We start from the raw sequence: 18,395 nt of genomic DNA, 5'->3' as shown, positions 1-18,395 counted from the left end.
GCCAGCACCAGGCGGCCCAGCAGTATTTGGAAATCACTGCCTTGGAGTGTCCCAGCTACCCAGGCTGGTTCACTGTGGGCTGTGATTACGAATGAAGTGCTTTCAAGAATCAGTGTAGAGGATGACTCAGGCCAAATAAAACACTGTACCTGAATACTCTGAGTTGACTTTACCTGAATTTCTAGAAAATTGCCTGCAGTTCGCTGCTTCACTATATTTGGGTAAACATGGCCTCAGAGAGCTTTGGCAAGAGAAATTATAAAAATGCAGCAAAACCTTGTGATTTCATTTTGGATCTCCTTAGGAATCCTCATCAAGATGCAATTAAACAGAGAAAAATTCTGCCTTGGGGTGTGATTTTAATTACTCACCGTGTTCTGACTTGACTCTCCACGCTGCGTTTCTTTTCCTTTCCGTATCACCGCTTCTATGTTTGACATCTTCTCTAAACACAGCCCCACTTGGCTGGGAGGAGAGGGAGGGCAAGGCATGCATCTACTGTCACCTTAGTGCTTTTATCTCAAACCGTGTGGGAACGTCCTTGTCCTTTCCTTGCCCCTAGCCTCAGTTCTATGACCCAGTGGAGCCAGTGGACTTTGAAGGACTTCTGATGACACACCTGAACAGCCTGGATGTGGAGCTTGCCCAGGAGCTGGGAGACTTCTCCGAGGACGACTTGGATGTGGTGTTCACGCCGAAGGAATGTCGAACTTTGCAGCCCTCTTTGCCGGAGGAAGGGTAAATTGTTTTTTGAAAATGTGGATGGGATTATGACTGTCGTGACTGTTCGTGGTAAGGGGGAGATACCCTAATTCTGGACTTTCTTACAAGTGACACTACTCAAATCTATCAAGATGTGCAGGATAACTTCTATGGTACTATCACTTCCAGGTAGATAGTTTTTGAATTGGTTTGACCAAAGGCTTTGAAAAGCCACTTGGGGTCTAAGACAGTTAAAGGACTGCAGTGGTACAAAATGGACTGCTTAAGAAGAAGTGAAGAGCACAGGCTCTAGACCCAGACTGCCCAGGTGTCAGCTCAGTGACCATGGATGTCATGAGACCTCAGGAAATCTCAGTTTCTGAAAATAATAATCACTGAACTGCTTCCGTTCAGAAGCATTTTAATTGTTTCCCATATATGAGACTGGATCAAGTCACAAAAGTAAGTTCAATCCACTTTTCTTGAGCATCTCCTATGTACTGAGAACAGGGATAGAAAGATGAATAAGGCCAAGTCTCTGCTTTTGAAGCAAGTTTTGTCAAGTGGAAAAACAATGGGGAAAGCTCTGTAGTGTGAATATGTGAATAGCTGCTTAAGGTTGAGTTTCTTCAGTGGGTTAATCCATGTAGTTATAGGTGTGGGCATTGGTATCAAATGATGAAATTATTTTTAGATGTAACATCTTTATTTCCATAGTGTAGAAAGCAGTGTCTCTTTGGAGGTTTAAGGTGAGCTTTTATTTGCATTCATTTTCTAAAGCAGATTAAGATTCACATCCTTCTGGACATTTTCAACCTTCTCTTCTTTCCCAAAAAGTCCTGGAAAAGGTATCGTGAAACAAGCCGCTCCCCTCATTACCCGGGGATATTTCAGTTTTAGTTTGGATTTTATTTCATCACCATTTAGGAAGTTGGATGACAATGGCATGGTATTATTTTGACCCTTTGTTCTTTGCTTAGATAGTTCTTATTCACATAGAAAAGCTGACCACATTCTCAGCTCTTAACATTTTGAAGACACTCACTTCCCAGAAAACAAAATCATGGTGATCCTTGGGAAACATTCTTCCCTGTTGCCAGTCCATTTGTTCAGATGTGACTCTCACATTGGTAACATCTATTATTGTTACCTTTGGTAGAGAATCATTTAGTTTTATTTCTTTGTGTAAAATATATGGTTGTCTTCAAATGAGATCAGAATCTTGGGAAAGCCTGTTTAAAATGCAGTCAGTTTACATGTAGGAGGATTCTTTTTTTGAAATTTGATAGAAGAGATAATTTTTTCCTACCATCAGTTTTTGAGCATAATATTGCCCTGTCACCAGAATTGATAACTAACACATTATCTGTCTGATGGCTTTCAAAATCTCTGCTGTTTCAATTGTTGCCCAAAAGTCTGGTGTATAATTAAAGCCCGGGAAAGTGTCATCATGATCAGAGCAAACAGCAGCTGACTCCTGTTGAACCCACTTGCCTACCTAGGAACTCGGTGTTGAGGTGTGATAGTGTAGTGGGTGTAAGCCTACACTCCCAAGTGAACATCCTGGGTCAAGTCCCTGCTCTTCCACTTGCTGAGTGACTTTGAGCAACATGTTTTCATCTCCTCCCTCTGCAAAATGAGAATAATATTAGTGCCTGTTCTGTGGAGCTGACTGACATTGACTGAATCAATACACATAGAGGGATCGCCCTAGAGTCTAGTGCAGAAGGGATGGCACACGAATGTGACCTGTCACAGGAAGGCCTCACTATGTGCCAGACACTCATCTCAGAACCTCACAGACTGACTTCATCTTTGTCACAGCTCTCCCAAGGAGCACTGCATGACTACCGTCACCACGTATGATGAGGAAACTGAGAAGGGTTCAGTGATTGGCCCAGGGTCACATAAGGAATAAGGAATGGGGCTGGGGTTTGGGTGGTTAGGGCCCAGAGACCACACATCTGACGTTTACAATATTCCGTTTAAAACTAGCAGGCAGTCCACAAGGCAGGTACTGTCCGTCTTTTTACGAACCAGAAAATGATAACTTAGAGCATTTAGACCTGTTTATCTATAGTACCAACACATTTGGAAGAACAGCAAAACGACACAAAACAAAACAAACAAAAACCCACCTTTGCTATTGTGGGGAATTAATGATTTCCAATTTCCAAACTCTGAAGTATTCCAAGTCTCTCTCACGACTCACTCTATACCAGTAGACAAAAGCCACCTGACTTAGTAATCACCAACCAAAGCCAGGGCCTGTCAGCTCCCGAAAGCACAAGACAACTCCTCTCTCATGGACTTCCAAAAAGAAAACATGCAAGTCCTAACGGTTACACATGAGCAAAAATATGCGCAGATCACCCTTGGGACAGGTTGGTGTCTGTCTGTACTTATTCTTCTGCTTTCTGTGTGATTACAGCTGGCTCTACCTGTCTTGTGTCAGAATGCCTTCAGGGATAGGTATAGTCTAACACGGTTCTCTGTAATAAAGAAAATGCACAGAGCATAAAATGCCAACATGTTTGTCTCATCAAAGTAAAACTTTTACTGCCTTAGGAATATTTCAGATACTTGAAACGATTGGAAAACAACACCCTTCCCATTCTCAGTTGATACGGCTTTGAAATCATGCTGCTCTCCTTGGTTATGATAAAGGATTGCTTCATTGTTTTTACCTGGTGATAACTTGTTTTATGTTTTTTTCCATCTCACTAGGGTTGAACTTGACCCACACGTCAGGGACTGTGTTCAGACCTATATTCGGGAGTGGCTAATTGTGAATCGGAAGTAAGTTCATTTTTTTCCCTCTTCACTTGTATATTTACTTTATATTATTAGCTTTTTTGATAACTTTAAAAAAATTAATAAACTTTTAAAAAACAGTTGAGGCTCATAAGAAAATTGATTAGAAAGAAATACTGAGAATTCTCAAATACTACGTCTTACACATTTCCCTCTATTTTTAACATATTGGGATATATATTTTTTTGTCCTTAAATGGCCATGACTATTGATTTTGGAGATTATAAATAAATTTTACCATAAAGGTAAATTTGCAAATACAAAATCCATTAATAATGAGGATTTGACTATATTTTGTATCTCTCTTCTGCTCAAACACCTTCTAAGGTGCCCTATTTTCTGCTGTATCAAATATAAACACCACCTGCTTGCCTTTCAAGGATTTTAACAATCTGGCTCTACTCTATCTACTGAAACTATATCACTTAACTCCTGGAGCCCCATCCTTTCTCTGGGCTGGCCTCTTTCTCACCGTTGCCCCATGTGACCAACTCAGTCCTTCCCCCACAACCTTTGCTCTTGCTGTCTCCCCTCTGGGCATGCCGTCTCTTCTTTCATCTATCTTCCAAATCCTACCTGTGGATAAAAGGTCAAATCAAATTTTTCTTGTGCAACTTTCTCTGATTAATTTATCCTTCCTTGATAGAATTTTACCTAAGTATGGAACATTTGATACAATTGATGAGCCAGTGTTGATACATTATTATTAACTAAATTCCATAGTCTACTATAAGGCTTATTTTTTATGTTGTACGTTCTGTGGTTTTGACAAATGTATAATGGTGTTTATCTGCCACTGGAGTATCATCCTGAATTGTTTCACTGTTGTAAAAATTCCCTGTGTGCCGTCTGGTCATCCCTTCCCAGCAACCACTTATGTTTCTTCCGTGTCCCTCTATGTCTTTTTGTGACTTGATAGCTCATTTTGTATTTTGCTGGATAATATTCCACTGCATGGATTTACTCATAGTTTTATTTATCCACTCACCTATTGATAAAGGACAGAAATGGTAGGGACCTAACAGAAGCAAAGATACTAAGAAGAGGTGGCAGGTATACACAGAAGAACTGTACAAAAAAGATCTTCACGATCCAGATAATCATGATGGTGTGATCACTCATCTAGAGCCAGAGATCCTGGAATGTGAAGTCAAGTGGGCCTTAGGAAGCATCACTACAAACAAAGCTAGTGGAAGTGATGGAATTCCAGTTGAACTATTTCAAATCCTGAAAGATGACGCTGTGAAAGTGCTGCACTCAATATGCCAGCAAATTTGGAAAACTCAGCAGTGGCCACAGGACTGGAAAAGGTCAGTTTTCATTCCAATCCCATAGAAAGGCAATGCCAAAGAATGCTCAAACTACTGCACAATTGCACTCATCTCACACGCTAGTAAAGTAATGCTCAAAATTCTCCAAGCCAGGCTTCAGCAATACGTGAACCGTGAACTTCCTGATGTTCAAGCTGGTTTTAGAAAAGGCAGAGGAACCAGAGATCAAATTGCCAACATCTGCTGGATCATGGCAAAGGCAAGAGAGCTCCAGAAAAAACATCTATTTCTGCTTTATCGACTATGCCAAAGCCTTTGACTGTGTGGATCACAATAAACTGTGGAAAATTCTGAGAGAGATGGGAATACCAGACCACCTGACCTGCCTCTTGAGAAACGTATATGCAGGTCAGGAAGCAACAGTTAGAACTGGACATGGAACAACAGACTGGTTCCTAATAGGAAAAGGAGTATGTCAAGGCTGTATTGTCACCCTGCTTATTTAACTTCTATGCAGAGTACATCATGAGAAATGCTGGGCTGGAAGAAACACAAGCTGGAATCAAGATTGCCAGGAGAAATATCAATAACCTCAGATATGCAGATGACACCACCCTTATGGCAGAAAGTGAAGAGGAACTAAAAAGCTTCTTGATGAAAGTGAAAGAGGAGAGTGAAAAAGTTGGCTTAAAGCTCAACATTCAGAAAATGAAGATCATGGCATCTTGTCCCATCACTTCATGGCAGATAGATGGGGAAACAGTGGAAACAGTGGCTGACTATTTTTCTGGGCTCCAAAATCACTGCAGATGGTGATTGCAGCAATGAAATTAAAAGACGCTTACTCCTTGGAAGGAAAGTTATGACAGCATATTCAAAAGCAGAGACATTATTTTGCCAGCAAAGATCCGTCTAGTCAAAGCTATGGTTTTTCCAGTGGTCATGTATGGATGTGAGAGTTGGACTATAAAGAAAGCTGAGCACCGAAGAATTGGTGCTTTTGAAATGTGGTGTTGGAGAAGACTCTTGAGACTCCCTTGGACTGCAAGAAAATCCAACCAGTCCATCCTAAAGGAGATCAATCCTGGGTGTTCATTGGAAGGATTGATGTTGAGGCTGAAACTCCAATACTTTGGCCACCTGATGCTAAGTAAGAGCTGACCCATTGGAAAAAAACCCTGATGCTGGGAAAGATTGAAGGCAAGAGGAGAAGGGGACGACAGAGGATGAGATGGTTGGATGGCATCATCGACTCGATGGACATGGGTTTGGGTGCACTCTGGGAGTTGGTGATGGACAGGAAGGCCTGGCGTGCTGGAGTTCGTGGGATTGCAGAGTCCGACACTACTGAGCAACTGAACTGAACTGAGTTGAAGGAGAAAGTTGCATTTTAAACACAAAGAATAGAGATCTTTTGTGTCTATTCTGATGAATTTCTGGGGGGGTGTAGGGGTTAATGAATCAAAATTTGACCTCAGATTTAAAGGTAACATTTAAATTTGTGACCAAGAAATAAATTACTTGCCTTCTAGTCACTGTTGGCTCAGTCGAAAAAGAAGCTGCCTGCAGTGCAGGAGACCTGGGTTTGATCCCTGGGTTGAGAAGATCCCCTGGAGAAGGGAATGACAACCCTCTCCAGTAGTCTTGCCTAGAAAGTCTGATGGACAGAGGAGCCTGGTGAGCTATATAGACTATGGGGTTGCAAAGAGTCAGACATAACTGAGTGACTAATACTTTCACTTTCTAGTAAAAAACGTCCTTCTCTCTTGGGTTCATCAGATGTTCTTTGATATTGTCCTGAGCTTTATGTCTCCATGCCAGTGACCTTGACAGCTGCCTCTAATGAGAAACATCTACCCACGCTAGAATTCTCAATGTGTTTGTGTATACGTGTTAGGGAGCTGGCTGGGTAGAGTCAGCAATAGGGGGCACACTCCACTCACCCGGCTAGAGAAACATCAGAGAGCCTGATGTGTGACAACACATAAGTAATTTGGAATTCTTATTTCCTCACCTCTCTTATACTCCAGTAAGAATTTTTTTCTGTGGAATAAATGATGAAAGACTTTGGAGACTGGGTTTTATCCAGCTCCTGGAAATGTGCCATTGAATTTGTGCTGATGTGTTTCGGAGTAATGTCAGTAATGCATACTATTTTCAGTAGCTGACAAATAGAAAGCTTTGCTTGTATGAAGTAATTAAGAGAAAGATGTTAATCTATTGTCTATTCTGAAGTGAATGGAAAATCAAGTTTGCTGGGCAGTCAGATAAGATTATACTTTGCTGATAATAAATAAAAGATTTCAGAACAAGTTGTTCTCATGCTTTTAAATGTTATAATTAGAGATACTTTCTGGATATGAAGGTTCTAAAAAAATCTGAGAAGGCCAATAAATAGAAGGGTCCATTTTGCTACATTTGGTTTTTATTTTCTGTTTGGGACAGTGCACTTTTTCATTCTTCATGGCAATTCCCATTGGAATTTTTTTTCTCTATCTTGAACAAACTTAAAGGACTCTTCTTAGAATACTCATTGTAAAAATTTTAGAGATCATAGGGAAATCAAAAACCTCAAGTTCACTATAGACAGATAACCATCATTAACATTTGATGTGTTACCTTTGAATCATATTTCTTTGTTTATATTTATGTAAAACTTAAGTCAGATTATTATTTGCAGCATGTTTTTTCAGTCTTTGCAGTAAGTGATAATTAGCTCTTTGCTATTAAATATTTTCTTTAACACAGTTTTTAATAATTGTATAATATACATAGATACAAAAATTTATTTAACCAATTTTTGTGTTTAGATGATTCCCTGTTTTTCAGTGTTATACCCAGCAGAGCAACATTCTTGTGTTTAGTTGTGATTTTTTTCCTTTGGAACAAATTCCTATAAGAGGAGTTTCTGTGTTTAAGTATATGCACAAATTTAAGGCGTTGGGAATAAGATATCAGAGAGATTATTAACAATATATGCATGAATCCTCAAGAATATTGGATGTTTTCTTTTCATAAATTTCTAATTTTTGTGAAAAGGTAGTCTTTTATTTGCATTCCTTTGGTTATTTAGATTTGGTATCTTTTTTCTGTAAATTTGCTGACCATTTGTAAGTTTTCCTTGGTGCTCTGCTTATTCATTAAATTCAGGTATCTCTATTAATGTTTTTGTCTGGTCATGTTTATCTCTAGGACTGCTTTCATTTGCTAAAACACTAACTCTTTGTCTTTCATATGATACAAATTCCTTACCCAGGAATGCTTTTTTAACATTTAAAATTATTTATTAATGAAATCTATATTAGCAAGTTTCCTAATGGTTTATATTTTTGCTGTCATGCTTAAATTTAATCCACAAACCTAATATTATTTACTAAGAATTTTGGATTAAAATGTTAATCTAGACAATTAGCCCCTTTGATTATTGCTTCTGTTCCCTTGTGTGTCTCTACTTGTTTTTATCTCTTCTGTAGGAACAGTAATTATTCATATATTTATTCTATTCAAGCTTTGTGTCTTTTTATTTTCACAAAACAAAGCAATGTCTGTTTTAACATTATGTTTGGCAACATATAGAAGATCAGACTTGTCATTGGCTCTGTTATCTTCACATTTGGCTAGCGGACCAATCTGTTTCCCAGAAATTAGCTAATGGATAGGTAGAAGTGTGCAACTTTGAAACTCATTGTCAGTTTCTGGAAAGCTTTGACTAGTGTTTTACTGAGAAAGCATTCTTTTCTACTATTTGACCCTTTGGTATTGCTAAATCTGATACTCTAACATAAAGGCTATAATTTCTAGCACACACCCCTCCCAGGATCATTCTACCCTCATGTGTATCCATAATAATTTATTTGCAAGGAGCATCCAGTACGTTATTGCCAGATGCCCTTCATCTCCTAACTCTACATGTGTTTTAGGCTGGTTGTTTTCTGTGAGTTGTTTCTATATGGTTGCCGATTGATGGTAGAAAGAGAAAGGCAAGGAAGGTGGTGGTTCTGGTGATGGTTCATGTCAGTAAAACCAGGTGGAACCTGTGCGTGGCTTCGTAGATACACCACTACAATGAAGAAGGAGAATTTAGATTTCTGACTATTATTATAGACATTGACTAATCAGGGACTGGCAAGAAGGAAAGTACGAATGCTATCCTCTATGTTCCCCTTTGGGGAGACAAAGTATGGTACATCCTTCTCCTTCTAGCTTCATTGGGTCCACAGAAATTCTGTCTACACTTAGGCATTACGTTTTCTGTTTTGGTGAGTTTCCGTTTTTCTGTGTCTTCATAGGCTGGGAAGTTGGAGGAAGTCACATAATGGTTCCTGACCAGTTGTTAATTGATGATTAATGAGCTTTCATCTTAATTTGTTATTTTATGTGTCAAATAGTGTGTGCCTGTTTTGAAAGAAACCAAGCAATAAGGAGTGTACTAAGTAGAAAGAAATCAAGCAGTAAGGAGTGTACAAAGTAAAACACTAGTCTCTTGCCTCACTAATCGCTTGCTCCCTGTCCTCTTCAACTCACTCTTCTTTTTAAAACTTTTTCTCAGATTTATTTTTTATTGAAGTAACATTAGCCTATAGCATTGTATGTTTTACATATACAATGTCATATTTCTCTTTCTATGTATGCTACAGTATGCTCACTACCAAAATAATTGGTTTCTATCCATCACCATATGGTTGATCACCTTTACTCATTTCATCCTCCTTTTGCCCCTAACCCTCCACCAGTCTGTTCTCTATGTTTTGGAGAGTTTTTTGTTTTCTTTCTACCAACTCTAAACTGCATAGAGATCATTGAGTAGCCTTCCAGATCCTCTTTTAATCCCCTCACACACACATATGAATACTTATAGTTTATATAAATATTTATATATGCCAAATATATACACACATACATATTTTACATACTTGCATAATTGTTTTCAATAATGTGTTTGGCATCTTCCCATATCAAAGACCTATCTGTCCCTTTCTTTTAAAATGCCGCCTGGCATTCCAGGTGCGAAGGAATATATTATAAATTATTGACTTCTTTTCTGTTGTTAGACACTGCAGTTGTCTCCATTTTTCATGATATAAATGATACCATAGTGAAAATCCATTCACATTTGCCTCTACACATGTGTGAATATTTCTGAAGGTAGAAATGGAACCATATAGTCTAGTAAGTACTTCCAAATTCTTCTCCAGAAAAGTTGTGTTAATTTACTCCAGTACCAACTGGGCATGAAACTGCCCTTTCCCCCCATATCCTTGCCAATGCTGGATATTATTGATTAAACTAAAACTTGAATTCCTCTAATCTTATTCTAGTTATTGTTTTTAAACTGGAAGCTATTGCGCTGCTGCTACTAAGTCGCTTCAGTCGTGTCTGACTCTGTGTGACCCCATAGACGGCAGCCCACAGGCTCCTCCGTCCCTGGGATTCTTCAGGCAAGAATACTGGATTGGGTTGCCATTTCCTTCTCCAGTGCATGTATGCATGCTAAGTCGCTTCAGTTGTGTCCAACTCTGTGCAACCCCATGGACAGCAGCCCACCAGGCTCCTCTGTCCACAGGATTCTCCAGGCAAGAATACTGGAAGCTGTTATACTCACTTTAATAAGATTGTTTTCTATCATGAAGTTTTCTTCTCTTACTCATCCTAAAATCCCAGTTAAATATACACCTACCATACACCCTTTTCTCCTTTGCCTTTTGCTTCTCTTCTTTTCATAGCTATTTGTAAGGGCTCCTCAGACAACCATTTTGCCTTTCTTTTTCTTGGGGATGGTCTTGATCACTGCCTTCTGTACAATGTCACAAACCTCCATCCATAGTTCTTCAGGCACTCTGTCTATCAGATCTAATCCCTTCAAATCTATTTGTCAGTTCCGCTGTATAATCGTAAGGGATTTGATTTAGGTCATACCTGAATGGTCTAGTGGTTTTCCCTACTTTATTCAATTTCAGTCTGAATTTGGCAATAAGGAGTTCATGATCCGAGCCACAGTCAGCTCTCGGACTTGCTTTTGCTGACAGTATAGAGCTTCTCCATCTTTGGCTGCAAAGAATGTCAGTTCAGTTTGGTTCAGTCGCTCAGTCATGTCCGACTCTTTGTGACCCCATGGACTGCAGCACGCCAGGCCTTCTTATCCATAACCAACATCTGGAGTTTACTCAAACTCATGTCTATTGAGTCGGTGATATCATCCAACCGTCTCATCCTCTGTTGTCCCCTTCTCCTCCCACCTTCAATCTTTCCCAGCATCAGGGTCTTTTCAAGTGAGTCACTTCTGCTCATCAGGTGGCCAAATATTGCAGTTTCAGCTTCAGCATCAATCCTTCCAATGAATAGTCAAGACTGGTTTCCTTTAGGATGGACTGGTTGGATCTCCTTGCAGTCCAAGAGACTCTCAGGAGTCTTCTCCAACACCACAATTCAAAAGCATCAATTCTTCGGCACTCAGCTTTCTTTATAGTCCAATTCTCACAACCATATATGACCACTGGAAAAACCATAGCTTTGACTAGACGGACCTTTTTGGCAAAGTAATGTCTTTGCTTTTTAGTATGCTATCTAGGTTGGTCATAGATTTTCTTCCAAGGAGCATGAATATCTTAGCTATTGTAAATAGTGCTGCAGTGAATATAGGGTATATGTATCTTTTCAAATTGGAGTTTTCTCCAAATATATGCCTAGGAGTGGGATTGCTGGATCATATGGTGGTTCTGTTATCAGTTTTTAAAGAAGCCTCTATACTGTTTTTCACAGTGGCCCCACCAACAGTGTAGGAAGGTGTGTGGAGACCTTTTCAAGCAATATTTCATAAGAAGTGACTCTTTGAAAAATTTATGAAAATGATTTTGGTTCCAGTTTGCTCTAAGTGTGCAAATGGTAGTGATAAAAACAGAGTAGATTTATGTGTGAATATGCTCCATTTTATAATATTTATTTTCTACTTTCTAACAGATTTTTGAGAGAGAGCCTCATATGGAATTTCATAAACTTGCTAGCTTTTTCAAAGTTATTTTCACCAATATAAATAGATCCAGCAACATGTATGTGTAAGCTGGTTGGGTAGGCTTTTCTAGTGTATGAAATCCTTAGGGGACTGTCCCTCGTGATTCAAATAAAAAGCTTCATATGATCTAATGTTCTGGCACAAAACCACCCAACTCAAAATAGTGGAAAATACAGGCAAATTCTAAGTTGCTTCCTAAGATTATACTGCCCTAAATGACCGCACACTGAATTAGTGAATGTTTTTCCTGAGAAATCAAATTTTAAGGGGAAAAGTTCTAAAAGGAATTAACTAACATTAATTTGCTCTAAGGTGGAAAGAAAAGTGTGAATTAAAATTCATAGTTCACACGTGCCCTTTGTCTTTCTTAGGACATGTGCACCTTAGAGGATATTGATGTCATAAATTCAGTATCACATGCTTCTTCATGGGGAAACTTGCATGGGCCACAGAAATAAAAATCAGGAAACAACCTAGTTTAAGATCTTATGCACACATAACCAGAACTTGGAGACCAGAACTATATCTGCTTTAGCTTTCTTTATTGTTTCATAAAATACACAACTTATTTCCAAATATGCTTGCTTGTGAGTGAACCCCCACAAATCCCCTCCCCAGCACACACACAGGTACAGCCATACGCCTGCCCTCCACCTTTCTTTCGTCATCTCTCCCCGTGCCTCTGTTTCTCCATCAGGTAAGGGCATGGCCATGAGGTGAATTCTAGGACATTTCCCCCAGATTTAAAGATAAAGAGTTATATCTATGATTTAAAAGTAAAGAGTTTATACACTGTATCTGAAGAAATTCATATCAGATTTTATCCTCAAAAGAAGCTTAAATCTAGGAGAAATGAGACTTTCTGGCTGTTGTTCTTTTGCTATTTTATGTAAGTGGATGCTTTCTTTTCTGTCCTTGGTTTTAGAATGTTTTCTGAAGTCCTTTACATGGATCCCCAAAGACATAAAAAATAGGCATTTTTTTTTTAAATGAGGTACAGAATAGTGTTAAAAATTCATTTCACAACATTTCTACTCTAACCCTATATCTGTGCCAGCCCTCAGGGTTTGGGGATGAAAGCATGGAGACTAGATGTAGTCCATGACTATGGATTTGAAACCAGAGCAAACTGTGCTCCCCTTCCTCATTCTAGATTTAGCATCTACTTCCCCATTTTAACATCTCAGAAGGTTGCAGAGCTGCCGGGTGGCAGCACGGGTAAAGCTGGCTGGAGAGGGAGAGGCCAAGGATTGGCAAGCATGTAAAGATGACTCATTTCAGAAGTGCCAGCCACAGAAGGCAGAAACCACCATGAAGTAGGTAGTGAGACAGATGGCTGAGTGCCACCAGCTACCAGAGTGCCAGCCTCATTACCCTACTCGGGCATCTGAGCCAAAGAAAGCCACGTTCCTGTTGAACCTATTTGCAGACAAGAAAGAGGCAGAGAAGTAGCCAAGTGGTAGAAGACTCATTCTCATGAAAGGAGCATAGTCTATTCTTTCTCCAGAGAACTGTGTTCCTTTTTTTCAAATGCTGCTGACGCTGCTGCTGTGTCACTTCAGTCGTGTCTGACTCTCTGCGACCGCATAGACAGCAGCCCACCAGGCTCCCCTGTCCCTGTGATTCTCCAGGCAAGAACACTGGAGTGGGTTGCCATTTCCTTCTCCAGTGCATGAAAGTGAAAAGTGAAAGTGAAGTCGCTCAGTCGTGTCCGAATCCTAGTCGGATTTAGTGACCGCATGGACTGCAACCTACCAAGCTTCTCTGTCCATGGGATTTTCCAGGCAAGAGTACTGGAGGGGGTGCCATTGCCTTCTCCTTTTTCAAATACTACTGTTACACGTATGGGGACAATCCAAAGACCAAACATATTTTGAGAGCGTTCTCTTTAGGGACAGTGTGGTGGAGTACACAGAATCTGGGCCATAGAGACTGGGCCTTGGGTCCAGATGCTGGCCCCTTGTGTAATGGCTGGGAGACCCTGGGCAAGTGGCTTAATCTCTCTGAACCACAGTTTCCTCAAGTGTGAAATGATAGGGGGAAATGGTGCTCACTTTGAAGGCCTGTGTAAGGATTGGAAAACAATGCATGTTCCTTTTCTTCTTTTTCCTCTTTCCCTTCCTATACCCTTTTCTCTTTCTTTCCTCCCCTTTGTTGTACAATTTGGTGTGAAAACCATCAGAACAAGTTAGCTATCCCTGCCTCAGGATAAAAATGAGGCGGGCCAGATGAGCTGAGAGGGCCCGAATAAGGAGCTGAAGGCCAGACAGGGTGAGGAGGGCGCACATTCAGGAGGCCTGTGAGACACAGAGAATCAGAACCTACGTGGTGTGAGGAGGGTGTGTGAGCCTGGGGCGGCCTGGCATGTGCTAACAGAGCAGACATTCTGAGTGGAATGAGGGGAGCACACACGTGGAGGGGAAGCCTACCTGGAGGGGTCAGAGTCCGGTCAAGGATGTCCTCGTTGGGCGGGAGTGTCGCCTGGCACTAAGCGTCAGCATCACAGGGACAACCTGGTGCAGGGTGTCAGAGTCAGAATTCTAGGGAGGCAGCTGAGTAGGGGGGGTTGATGTTGGCAATGGTTACATATAAGGGGAGTGATATGTATTAGGGACAGTAGGTGGCAGATTTTTTTACTGCCTGAGAAGTTAAAAATATGGAAAGGAAGAAAACTTGAATGGATACTGTGATGTCAGATTGAGATCGCAAGGATCAACATGAATTCCTGGCTTTCAGCCCACACATGCGTAATCACACTCACATACCCTCGCTACTGAACTCTGTTCACTGAAAAGACATAGGAGGATCAATACTTTCATAGCAATAAGCACACCCAACACCAGCATCTTGGCTCCTAAGAATCGTTTTCCACTAAAAAGAATCACAACTTCTTGGAGAAATGACTGATACCAGATTTGAGAGAGGAAAAAAAAGTAAGATCACCTTGGAATGTCTTGAGATGGAAAGTAGGATGTGATCAGTGCCTGCTGCGGACATGTGAAAAAGACGTAAGAGCAGCTGAAGGGATTCACCCTGGTCAAATTAAGGACAATTAGAGCACCAAAATAAGTAATAATAGAAATGGAGTAGGATATGTTGAATAAAATAGGAAACTATGAATCTGTAACGATACAGATAAATAAGCTGAAAGCTTGATGAGGCATGAGGCATTTACAATAATCAAACCCAAGTGGAGGGACTTTCTAAAATATAACAGTCCTAAAATTTCAAGGTCATGAAAGTCAAGGAAACACTGAGGAACTGTTCCACAGTAAATAAGACTAAAGGCATATGACATGCATGACTTTGGATAAGATCCTTTTGCTCTAAAAGGCATTTCACATTTGGTGAAACCTGAATGGGGTCTGAAGATTAGGTGGTGGTGTGCTGTGATTCATGGGGTCGCAAAGAGTCGGACAGGACTGAGCAACTGAACTGAACTGAACTGAACTGAATGTGTCAGTGTTAATTTCCTGAATGTGATGGTTGCATACTAATTATGATGGATAATGCCCTTGTTTATACCATATGCTCAGTTTCTGACTCTTTCCAGCCCCATGGACTGTAGTCTGCCAGGCTCCTCTGTCCATGGAATTTTCCAGGCAAGAATACCTATTCTTGCCATGGCAAGGTAGCAAGAATACCTGTTCATGGCAAGGTAGCAAGAATACTGGAACAGGCTGGATACTGGATCCTCTAGGGGGATTTTCCCAATCCAGGGATGGAACCTGAGCCTCTTGAGTCTCCTGCATCTCCTGTGTTGGTCAGCGGACTCTTTATCATCAGTGCCACCTGGGGAGCCCTTGTTTGTAGAAATGACACACTAAAGTATTCAGGGGTAATGGAGAATTAGGTCAACTACTTACTCTCAAATGGGTTGGGAGAGGGAAAAGGCTTTTCTACTATATTTTCAATTTTTCTATAAATTTGAAATTGTTTCAAAATAAAAGGAAATTAATATATGTTAGGTGCCTGGCATTGTAATAAAGACCGTTAGTATGTGCCTTTTGCCATCCCATGCATTTATTTCACAGCTGCTTTGAGTATATAGGAGCTGTTGTGCCCAAAGACATTTGAGCAATTCACTCTGCCTCTCAGTCCCTAACCTCCCACTTTGGGTTGGTTGGTAATAAGCAGTGCCCGACTAGCACAACAGCACTGGTACAAGGGGTATCATAGTCCCATTTCTTGCCTCAAAGTGGGATAGTAGGACAACTCTGCAATGTGAACATTCCAGAGTACCCTGTGTATAATGCCAATAATTTATCTGAGCCTGCTTCCTTAGTTGACTCTTTCTGCTTCCCCATCTCTCTTACAGGCTTTTCTTTTCCAAAAGTGCACACTCTCAAAAATCATGTGCACTTGAGTCCTTGTCTCAGGCTCAGTTTCTAAGGAATCTCAACTAAGACAATCACTAGTCCAAGAAATGATAGCTGTATTAGCATCAATGATAATACCATTAGATGCAAGACTGGTGCGTGTACTACAGATCTGCTGCTGCTGCTGCTAAGTCGCTTCAGTCGTGTCCGACTCTGTGCGACCCAGAGACAGCAGCCCACCAGGCTCCCCAGTCCCTGGGATTCTCCAGGCAAGAACACTGGAGTGGGTTGCCATTTCCTTCTCCAATGCGTGAAAGTGAAGTTGCTCAGTCGTGTCTGATTCTGAGCGACCCCATGGACTGCAGCCTACCAGGCTCCTCCATCCATGGGATTGTCCAAGCAAGAGTACTCGAGTGGGGTGCCATTGCCTTCTCCAACTATAGATCTAAATACCCTTAATTTGTGGATATGTTGAATTTAAAATCTCCTAACATGCGAAGAGTTGACTCATTGGAAAAGACTCTGATGCTGGGAAGGATTGGGGGCAGGAGGAGAAGGGGACGATAGAGGATCAGGTGGTTGGATGGCATCACTGACTTGATGGACATGAGTCTGAGTGAACTCCGGGAGTTGGTGATGGACAGGGAGGCCTGGCGTGCTGCGATACATGGGGTCGCAAAAAGTCAGACACGACTGAGCAACTGAACTGAACTGAACCGAACATCTCTATTTCCCTATGTTATTTCTATATGGGACATTTACTTTCTTACCAAAACCAAGAGTAGAACTCTGAAAAGCATTCACTTTAGGATTCCACTACTAGAATTCTCCCTCCAAACAAACACCTGCATGCAGCTGTTTTCCTGGTTAAACTTGTTCCATTTTATTCCTTCCAGGAAGTCTTTGTGGATTTCCTTTCCCAGGTGTGTTGCCAAAATCTATGATTTAAATTGGAATTGGAAATTCCAGTTTTCTGATGTGTTAGTAGCTATGGCTCTCAATGAGGGTAGTTGAGGTTTCTGTTTTTTTATCATCTCAATGACTAGGGTGGACTACTGCTTTTCACACCCTGAAGTACATTGGACATCACACACTATGAAGGATTGTCCCAAATTCAGCATCCAACAGAACGATCACATGTCCTTCTGGACATTCAGGGCCGTGAAAATCCAATCTGTAAATATCTGAGCCAAGCCTGTATGCCTTCTTACAAATAGTTTTGAACTGAATTTTCCAAGGAAACAACTTTCATGTAAACATAGGGGAAATTAAGCTTCATGCTGGTTAGAGCTCTACAGGAGTTTCCCCCCATTTTAGAAATCACATTACTGCCAGCAGCGCTGCTTCGTGGTGTTTGAGTCACCCATACAGCATGTCTGTATTGGTTTTGTAGGTGTTACATTGACAGCAATTCTTCCCACAGGTGCAAACAGCTATTTCATTATATTCTCTGGTGCAGTCATGTCCAAGCATTTGCATATTTACACACATGCTGTTTTATGTATTATGTTTCTTTTATTTCTCAATAAATAACAGCTGGGACATTTTTATGGACTTATAAAAATAAGGAAGTTGAGTTATAAAGATGGCATTATTAAGTATTTGTTATAGAGAAAGACGATGGTGAGTCTGAGAGATTTGAAAACCCTGATGTGAGAGGACTATGATATGACTATTTGCTTGTTAGAGTTTCATTTGTTCTGCCATTCAACAAAAGTTTAGATAATACCTCCTGAGGGATACTCAGGAATCCTAGCTCAAAGGAATCAGTGTCTTTGGCAAAGTCATAGTCTAGTGAGGAAGAGCACATATTTAGCAGGGGAGGTAAAAATTCAGACAAGTAATTAGACTGTAATATAGAGCATGATGAAAGCTTGTACGAGAAGTACAAGCAACATGCTTTGAAAATTCACAGAAGGAAGCAGTTAATTCTGGCCAGGTCAGGGAAGGCGGGTGCAAGGGCTGGCCTGTGAATTGGGCTTTCGTGGGAGTGGATTTGTGGGGATGGGGAATCTGCACATAACAGGTTAAGAGTGGCTCGGTGATTTCCACAGCTGGATTGCTGTTTGTAACTGTAGAGGCTGATGAGCCTGGATGGCTTTCCATACTTTTAGAAAGCAAACAGCTAAGCACCTTGACAGCCAGCATAAGAAATGCATGTCATAATAAGCAATTATTGATCAGGGAGACATTTTTATGGTGTTTTGGGAGTAACTGAATTATATGCACTGATGTGTTTGAATTATAATTGTTTACCAGTTCACTGGGAGTAAAATACGG

General features: G+C 40.6%; 1 protein-coding gene across 2 annotated transcripts in view; it reads left to right on the top strand.

Annotated features, from left to right (window-relative positions):
- Positions 1 to 595: 595 nt before the first annotated feature.
- DOCK8 (dedicator of cytokinesis 8) overlaps positions 596 to 18,395 on the top strand; it is a 158,493-nt gene continuing 140,693 nt past the window's right edge. Inside the window, exons 1-2 of one of the 2 annotated variants that reach the window (XM_068974285.1) lie at positions 596 to 738; positions 3,430 to 3,501. In XM_068974285.1, the coding sequence (XP_068830386.1) occupies positions 611 to 738; positions 3,430 to 3,501 (200 nt within the window). In that variant the 5' untranslated portion in view covers positions 596 to 610. The remainder of the gene's footprint in view (positions 739 to 3,429; positions 3,502 to 18,395) is intronic. The other variant, XM_068974284.1, reaches the window with a different exon arrangement.

This window comes from Capricornis sumatraensis, chromosome 6, assembly GCF_032405125.1.
Source record: "Capricornis sumatraensis isolate serow.1 chromosome 6, serow.2, whole genome shotgun sequence".
In the NCBI taxonomy this organism is placed as follows: domain Eukaryota; kingdom Metazoa; phylum Chordata; class Mammalia; order Artiodactyla; family Bovidae; genus Capricornis; species Capricornis sumatraensis.
Note: the sequence above shows the minus strand (reverse complement) of the source record. Positions and strands in the feature narration are given on the sequence as shown.